At 40.1% G+C, this 9,241-nt stretch overlaps 1 protein-coding gene across 1 annotated transcript in view; it reads left to right on the forward strand.

Annotated features, from left to right (window-relative positions):
• The first annotated feature begins 6,297 nt into the window (after positions 1–6,297).
• TTC14 (tetratricopeptide repeat domain 14) overlaps positions 6,298–9,241 on the forward strand; it is a 12,415-nt gene continuing 9,471 nt past the window's right edge. The window contains 1 exon segment of the mRNA XM_010000023.1: positions 6,298–6,344. Coding sequence (XP_009998325.1) covers positions 6,298–6,344 — 47 coding nt within the window.

Here is a 9,241-nt window from a genome sequence, read left to right on the forward strand (position 1 = left end):
AAAGGAATTATTTAGGATGTCCTGAGGCAGAAGGAAGGAATAAATGAAAATTTAGGCTGGATAGTAAGATAAAAACTCTGATGCAGAAATGAACTGTATAGTGTAAAATTCTCCCAGGGAACTATTTAAACATCATTGCTTGAAGACTTAGAGTCTTGATTAAATGTGTTTCAGCAAATAATTTATTTATACTAGCATCAGGACGTGCCCTTCTCACAAACTCCCATTAATTTCAGTCCATTTTGTGTGTGTCTTATGAAGTGGCAGCAGGGGCTGGGCTGGCTGTGAGCACTTGGCAGAGGTGCAGCAACATCCACACAAAAGCAGCCCAGACCCATGACAGGACCTCAGACCAGTCTGACCTCCCCAGATCAGTCTGTGTAGATCTACATTGACTGAGTACTCCCAAAAAACTCTTAACCCTGTAAATCAGAGCTTGTATTAGAATATAATATACAATTAACTTCTTTTTTAACTAATACCTGTCTTTGCTGTTTGTGAGTTTGCAGATTATGTCTTTCCTTCCAGATTTACTTTTTAACAACTCAGTGACTTTCTCTTCTGGTTCTTTGGAATATTCTTCATGGGAGCACTAAGTTTCTCACTGGTTTTGGCTACAGGCAAAGCTCCTTATAATGATTTTCTCATTCTTCTTTTGTCATATTGTGCCAGTGGGACCATCTTCACCAAACATGCTCAGTTGCTTCCACGGGAAGAAGCAGCCTCCCTATGGGTTAGATGGGTCCATTGAACTCAAACACACTTTTAAGGAAAATTTGTGGACTGAAAAAGTCCAAATCAAATACTTACAGTCCATTACAACCTCCTATAGTTTTAATATCCCTCCTGTTGTTCAGACAGGTTCAGATGAAATCAAAAGACTGGACTCTTTGATAGTGTATGTGAAAGTAGTTGGAACCTCAAGTCACAGATGATCCAGATATAAAAATACTAAAAGCTACTGCTGCATCTGGCACTGCCAGCTCTGTTGAAAGTCACAGTTAGGTGTGTCACCTAGAGATTAATCAAAGACAGATTCCCCACAGGAACCTTTGCAACCCAGTAAGATCTTGGCATCAGGGAAGTTTTTCCTGATGCTACCACAATGTGTTCATCTGATACCAAGACTAAGTTATTTCATTACATTCATATTAGTATTAATTTAGAAACTAAAAATCTATGCAATTATATCCCAAGTTATTTGCATTGACTAGCATGAAGTAACACAAAAATATTTCTCTGATGAGTTGGTTTCGTGTTCTAGGACTGATGAAGAGACCATATTCATTGACAGGACTCTTTTAGTTTTCAAATGTACTTTACCCTGTAGAAATGTCCTCTGGTGTGGTTTGTTTGGGGCTTTTTTTAACATCAACATGGGAGTACAGCATGTGCCTGGGAGTGAATAATGACTCTAAGATGATTAACATGTTATTATTAAACTACAGGATAATCACTGTCCTGTCAAGTGTCTGTGTGTGCTTTTCATCAGCCCCACGTGACTCTGACTCCAGCACTGAGCTCCCAGTAGCTTTCTTTGATCCAAGGAGAATATTTTTCATGATCAGTTGCTGAATGTGACCCCTTTGGAACTGCAAACAGTGGAAAGAAAACAAACACGGATAAACACTACTAAGTAACCCCCCCCCAAATTTTTTTTTGTACCATTTGAAGTCAACCTAAAGTCACTTTTCAGATGGCAATATACTGCTAAGACCAGTAATAGTGAACAAGCTGCAGCATAACAAAAATTGTGAAGTTCTCCAGCAAAACACCTAATTCTGCTTTGCAGACTGGCTGATGAGTCTCATACAAGGCACCTGCATCAGTTTGTGACAGGGAGTTGAGTACATGTCCCTCTGGAGTTCTGTTGCCTGAGTCCAAGAGTTTAGTGGGCTGAGCCCGAGTGGTGCCTTTGCTGGCAAGAACTGCTGTGAGGAAAGGTAGAAGTGAGGGCCTGCCCTTCCCTTCCTTTGGGAGTTGCTTTTAAGCAGGAAGTTAACTGTTGTTGTCCCCATGTTACTTTCCAGCCATGATCCAGATGTGTCTCCCCCAAGCTCTAATCTCCAAACCTGAACCCGGACCAGGCCCACTGGCTGGTTGGTCTTCCTGGCTTGGTGCTGCCTTGCCACTGAGGTGATCACCAGGCTATCTTTGACCCTGACAGTTGTCTCCAGCATTGATGCTGATGCTGACTTGCTGATCTACACCCCAGCGCCTTGGTGGGGTCACTGCTGCCACCAGTGTCCTTGTTATGCTCACCTCCCATCTCACCTTCCACATTCTGGTGGCCTTTTCTGCTCTCCGACAGTTTCTCTCTTCACTGGTTTCATGTACCTGAGCAACCAAGTTAACTCTGCTTGTTTCAGGAGTTCAAAATAAAATACGTGGACTTCCATTATAATTGCTTTTCAAGGTCCAGCATGGTTAAGATTTAAGGTAATGGTATATTTTGCCCAAACAGATGTGTGAGACTGAAGGCAGATAAGAGATACCCCGTGAAGCGGCATGTTCAAACTACAGCTTGCCTGCTGATAGGCTTTAATTTCTACCATCCTGCTGCTGTGTCCTTTCAGCTGTGAGAGCCATTGTATAAGATAACAGTAGCTTTTTCCACTGAAAAATGCATTTGTTTTGGTTTTTGGGCTTTGACAGGAAACCAGCATTAAATCACCAGGTTGTGTCATGCTGCTAAACTGCATGACAGCTTGATGCACCAAAGGACGTTTCTCACTTAAAATGTAAACTATTTATGCTGTATATTTTTCTATGTAAGGAGTCCACAGATTTTTGCTAGTAATGGCTTTCCTTTTTTCCAGCTAAATTACAAAAAAGTGTCTGCATCTCCATTCTGGTATCACTGAAGCTATCCAGCTCTTGTCCTGTTATCTTGCTTTACAAAATATTTTTCTTCTTTATGGTCATTATTTTAAAGCATGAAGGCAATTACATGTTTTTCCAGTGAAAAGAAGATTTGTATACTACAGTAACCAAGCTGCTGCTTTCTCCTGCTCATTCTGGCTTCTAACATAGCTCCTAAAGAGACCAAATGACTGTTTTGTCTCCCAGCTGTGCAAGATGCAATTTCTGAAGTAGAATACAGAAGATTATGGCCCATTACAGGTACCAGCAGGAAACTACTGCTGCTCAGAGTCTGCAGTTACAGAATCTTAGACTTCTCATTATAGCCCTTGCTGTATTTTGATACCTCCATTTAGCTCCACTGAAGATACCAGGTATCTTAATCTACTTTCCCTCTATAATTTTCCTGTCCTATGTACTCCCTTTATTTGTTGTTGGTTTTGGGGTTTTTTGACAGCCCTTTGCAGCAAACCATTTGTGAAAGAATATATAGTTTCTGACTACCAGGTATTGTATATTGTTTCTCTGCTGTACACCCCTTACAGAAAGGTGCTCTTAGCTCTGGTTAGGGAAGACATTTCCACCCATCTTGGCACTCAATGCCAAAATTATCCTTACAATCTAGGGAGAAATACTTCTTACATTTTGAAATTTCCAAACCTCTTCTGGATTGCAGGACCCAAAATGCTGTTTGAATGCTGTGAATTATTTGAATTAATTCATTTTGATGAAAAACTGTACCTTGGACTTTTTAGATGTCCTTTGTGATCACTCCTAACACAAGACAGACTTTTTCAGTTTTAGAGAAGCAAAACACTAAATTTGCATTGTGAGATTAAGAACCGAATCAGAGAAGTGGAAGATAAAAAATAATGGAACACTGCATATAAGGACCTGACAATAATCTATTTCCTTAGCTGTCACATTTCTCAGAGGTGCATTCAGGCAGTGGGGGCCAACAAGGGAGTTGAACTGCATCTGCTTGAAGTCTTATTTCTCAGGACCAACCTTCTCCTGGCTTATTAACCTTCTGTTTAACCCTTGACTGTATGTGTGCTATCTAGCATTAACTTCGTAGCATTTTTCAAAGTTTTACATAATTTCCTTCCAACTTCTCAACTTAAGGAAACATTGTATTTGAGCTTTGATTAGCTCTCACTGTCACTGAAGGTACAGTTCAGAATTTGACCAGAGCGAACTGTGCTTGGAAAGATTTTGTTGATGCTTTTTTACAGACAGTATGTTGACATTTTGTACAGATGGAAAAATTTGTATTTCTTTCTCCCACTTAGTGTTCTCCTACACGTGTACACACAGTCCTTCATGCATATGTTTTCCAGTTTGATAAGGAGCAGATCATAACAGTTACAAGAGGGGAGTTTTAAACATCACTGTTTTAATTGTGTATGTTTATTCCTCACTCACAATCAGCAGCTACATCTGTAATTAGTTGTGACAGCAAACAATTCCATTTGCATAATGGGAGAACTTAATTTGTGGTAATAATTATTATCCTTTTTTAGGGCAGAATTTGCAAAGGAATTTACATGCCTAACCTACTTTTATGGTTTCTGAAACCATCTTAGGCACCACTGTATGAATTACTTGCCAAAACCTTCAAAACTAGAATTTGGTATCAGTGTCATAACATGCTACAAAAGTGAGATGAATGAAATGCATGCTTTTTATTTCTGTTTGGTTTTGCATTTTATTTGGGGCACAATATTAGAGGTTAGATTTTTGGGGTTTGTTTTGTTGGTTTTTGTTGGTGGTTTTGGGTTTTTGGGGGGGTTGTTTGTGTTTTTTGGGGTTTTTTGTTGTTGTTTTCTTTTTGGTTGTTTTTGGTTTTTTTTAAGAGAGAAGTTCTGGCTCTTTCTCTATCTTTAGCCTGGTTTCCTGAATTCTGCTCCAAGTCCATTATTGTTACCTGCACATCTTTCTTTCACAGAAATACTGCTTTTTCACAATTCAAACTACCTTTTGTTTTCTTGTTTCTGCTTCAGATATTTATTTGCTTCATAGCTTCTGTTCCCTGTCATTACGTATTTGAGCACAGCTGCCTCATCAGACAAGGATGTAAAGAAAATCAGCAGAGGTATATAACTTACATTTCAACAGCTTCAGACAAACTGTGTCTGGACTTTGACACTTGATTGCACTGGTGTATTTAAATTAATGCTTTCCTAATTGTAGACAGAAGAGCAAGCACAGAAAGGTTAATGACTGGTTTCTGGCTTTCATGCTTGACTTGAAACCTGCTGAAGTCTATGGGAACCCTTAAAATCTTTGTCCAAAATCCATCAGAGGCACTGAAATCCCCATTATGAACAGTGGCAGTTAATTGCTCTTTAGCCAGTATTTATGATGCATGCTGCACAAATGGAATATTAGAACTGGCTATGAGATACAAAAAATAAATAAGTTTGTTTACTAGGAATAAAAGAACTCCAGCTGGTTTAGACCTTCAAAATACTTTAGAGACTTCTTTGAGCACCTTTGGAAAGTTCATATATGTGCCATGACAGTTCAGAAAGATGAGAATTGCTGGAGAAAGAACTTCACAATGAAAACATGAATGCTGTTCTACTGTGTATGTGAGACTTAATAACTGAGAGTAGTTACATGCTTAAAGTTAAACATCTCTTTATAGTGCTTGCAGATTTGACATAAAATATTTTTACTGTATTTTGCTATATGATGGCAATATAATTTTGGATTATAAGTAATGCTCTATTCAGCTAACTGGAAAGTTTTGATTGCTGATTGTGTTGCAATGACTTACTCCAAAACTCAGAAACCGGGATGACTCTGGTGCTATAAAGCTGTAGAAACTATCAGTCTATGAATGTTAGAAGTCGGAAAAATTCATTTAAAAACCACAAGAACCTGTCTGCTCAGCATACCTTCTGCTGAGACCCTCCTATGTCTTAGGCATTTGCTCTGTAGGCAGGATTTATAGAGATGTTGCAAGATGTACAGGTGGGTGTGTCCGTATCACCTGTGTCATAATTACCACTGAGCTACCTGACTGGTGTTCCAGTCAAATAAACAAACCTTCATTCGCAACAGCCTCTTTTTTTCATACGTAGGTAAAACAAAGTCAGTGCCAATGTTTCCTTCGGTAATATTTTCAGTCTCACCTGAAACTTTCAAACACTTGGCAGTAACCTGCAGGCAGAAATGCTGCCCTAGGTGCACGAGCACTAATCCTTACAGTCATGCAAAGGCTCAGCAGTGCCACTGCCTGCAGTTGGACAGAAATCACCTGAAGTCAGAGGGGGTTCTCAGCTGACATTTCTTAACTATTCTTTCTCTTGCATTCCAACAGGGTCTAATTGTTAATTCAGAGCCCAGGCAGTTTCCACAATCTGTCATTACATATTCATTACATATAACTGACTATTTATTTTCTACACTTTTCCAAAAACCTGAGAAATGCAAAGATCCACGACAGCTTCAGCAGATGCCCAGCGAATCTCCAGGTGAGTTTACATGTCACTGAAAGCTTATTCTCTCTCACAGACCATGGCAAAGTTGGACTTAATGACCTCATTAAAAATGGAAATGCTTGAATGGCGGTGGCTTGGGTTGTACCATCAAGCTGGTGTTTTCCTATCTCCTCCATCATAGTTGGTGATTGTGCTTGCAGAGATATTGTTTTCCTCAAAGTAGATCTAATACCTGGTTAGCAAACATTTTGTGCTGAACTTCCCTACATCACTCTTGAGCTAAACTAGTATCTTGGATAACATGTAATCCTTGAACATACTGCATAAAGTAGCAGAAAGTCTGGGCAGCAGGACTGGTTTGGGCAGAATTTTCCAAATCTTTGACAACACAGCTGGGAGTATAGCTCTCCATGTTCGTTCTCATTAGTACTATCAGCTCCATTTTCTTTGCCCAAAGAACACATTCAATCGAACATTTCCCTCCCATCTGCAATAGGCTAAAATTTATCTCAAATCTTTTCAAACGTGGCAGAAAATGATACTTTGACAAGAACAACCTTGGAGGATCTAATCTTTTTGTCAGAGATAAAATGTGGCTCTTGACACAAAATCCATGCGATTTTCTTGTAAGCTTTACCACTGACATTGGATAGTGGGGAATGTTTGAAAAGCAGCTTGACCTTGTTGCATTCAAACTGTGCTTGCTGGAGTTTGATGCTTAGTATTTCATATATCCACTTTGAAATTCCATCATGCCTAACAGTTTTGGGTTGTTCAGGGTCCCTGTCACTGTGAGTTTAATCCTGGGCTCTAAGGTGGCTTGGTGGAAATTCATCAGCTTTGTACTGTGGGAGTTAGAGGCTGCAGGATGGATTTGGGAAGCTGCCTTTTACCATGCATTGACCTAAACTGTCAGAAAATTTACAACAAACTCATTCAGGCATGCCTGGTTTCAGAGTACCTGGAATACTTCTCTTTGAGCAAGGCAATGTGTTGTATCACCTACTCCTGCAGAAATCAGGACACTTCCTGCCCACTCACAGTTCCTAGGTCAGTATAAGAGAGGGTTAATGACATTGTAGCATATGGAACATTCTCCTCCTCAGGCTTGGGCTCTCCTTAGCTCTATTTATACCCCTGGATTTATTCCATACTGTTCTGTTTAGCACTATCTATGTCTAAACTGCTGTGGCTGATATAGCCATTTATAAAAAATATTTCCTATTGGGTAACTGAAGTAAAACAAGCAAAAATTGAGGGGGGGATGGGTGTGTGTGTGTGTAAATTCATGCAAAACATGCAAAGATATTTTTTAAACCACAGTGTATAGCCAGGCAGTGTCCATGAGAGAAAAGGATGGCAAAGGCTTGTGTGTCCCCCAAGTGAGGTGGAACAATGCACAATATGCAGTAGACTTGCTTTGCTTCTGAGTTCATTACTATAACCTGAAAAAGCAGGAAAGAAAATTACACTTTCATGCTCACATATCCTGCTCTGGCAAACCTGGTTTTGAAGATGCAGCTGTTTGGAACATTTTAGTTTGATTTAGATAACTTCAGAATCTGTTGGGCCCAGTTAAACAAAAGATCTCTTTAAATACAAAGTTAACTCTCATGTTCAGGGACAACTAATGCACATTCTCTGTGTTAATATGATATAAACTTCTGAATTCCCTGAAATGCAATTGATTTCTATTCATATAATGGAATGCCTGTAAAAAGAATCCATAATCATGGGTGGTTCAGCTTTCACCATGATTTTTTGCTGGTATGTTAACTCCAGAAGCCATTACACATTTAAAGTATTTATTCATGATGTCGTCTTGTACACATTGTGTATCTGCATATTAGACTGGAGAAATGCTTACACTAGCAGAGTTTGTGCTTCCAACAACCTTTTTTATTGCTAGCTCTTCACATTTACTAAGCAACACAAATTAACTCTTCCTCAGAACACCATTCCATCAAATAAAGCTGCCATTACTTGTAATTGTGCAACTCAGTTCAGGATGTTGCACTCGCAGCGTGACTCACCCAGAAAAGGTTCCCTTTCTGCACTGGATCTTTGCAGGTGCATTAACCTTTTCATTTCACTCTATCTCTAATTAAAGTCTTAATGTCTAGAAATTTCCATCCAGTGTTTATGGGTGTGGTTTTTTTCCACCATGGTAACCAGAAATCCAAGCCCACACCTGGTCTTACAGAGATCAGGAAGACTTTAAATCAAATCCAGACAGCTTTTTGGTATAGTTACTGTTATGCCTTCTTTATCTTTTGTTATATTAAAACAAGGAGGCATGAAATGAAAATAAAATACAAACTTGCCCTTCTAGTGTCTTCCCCAAGTCTGCTACACCAGTGATATCCCTGCTGGCTTTGAACTGAGCTTCTGAAACCAGCGGCTGATACGACCCTTGCCCTCTCAGCTGCTTCCTAGAGGAGTTTGTGTCACTGACCTGCTGACAGCCAGATTGCACTTTTTTCTTCAACACTGTGCTGAGGGGAGAAGTAACATTGTGCTGTTGGCAGCGGGTTTTCTTTTCCTCCCCCTCCACTTTTAAAGTTAATTATTAAACGCAATGCCAGAGACAAATTATTCCGGAAGACTGAAAAACTGGGATCTTCCTAACAGGCCTGGATTAATCCCAGCCGGTGTTAAGCACCTTTCTCCATGAGCCAGAGGAGGTGATTTGCATGAAGAGCCTCCTGACTTCGGTGTCTTTTTAGCATCTGTAGTTCGTGCTGCAGACGGAACCATTAGGCTGTTTTAGTGGCTCAGCTATAATGTCAGAGCGTGATCGTTCCCTGAGGTAATTGCCCGTTTCCTCCTTTGTTTCAGGACAGCCGCTCTGACAAAGCGGCCGGGATCAGCGCTTGTTGGTTCCGCTGGGATCCCACGGGCCCGGCCGGCCCCCAGGGGCGCGCCCGCCA

Source organism: Chaetura pelagica, unplaced genomic scaffold (assembly GCF_000747805.2).
Source record: "Chaetura pelagica isolate M959 unplaced genomic scaffold, ChaPel_1.0 scaffold20, whole genome shotgun sequence".
Lineage (NCBI taxonomy): Eukaryota > Metazoa > Chordata > Aves > Apodiformes > Apodidae > Chaetura > Chaetura pelagica.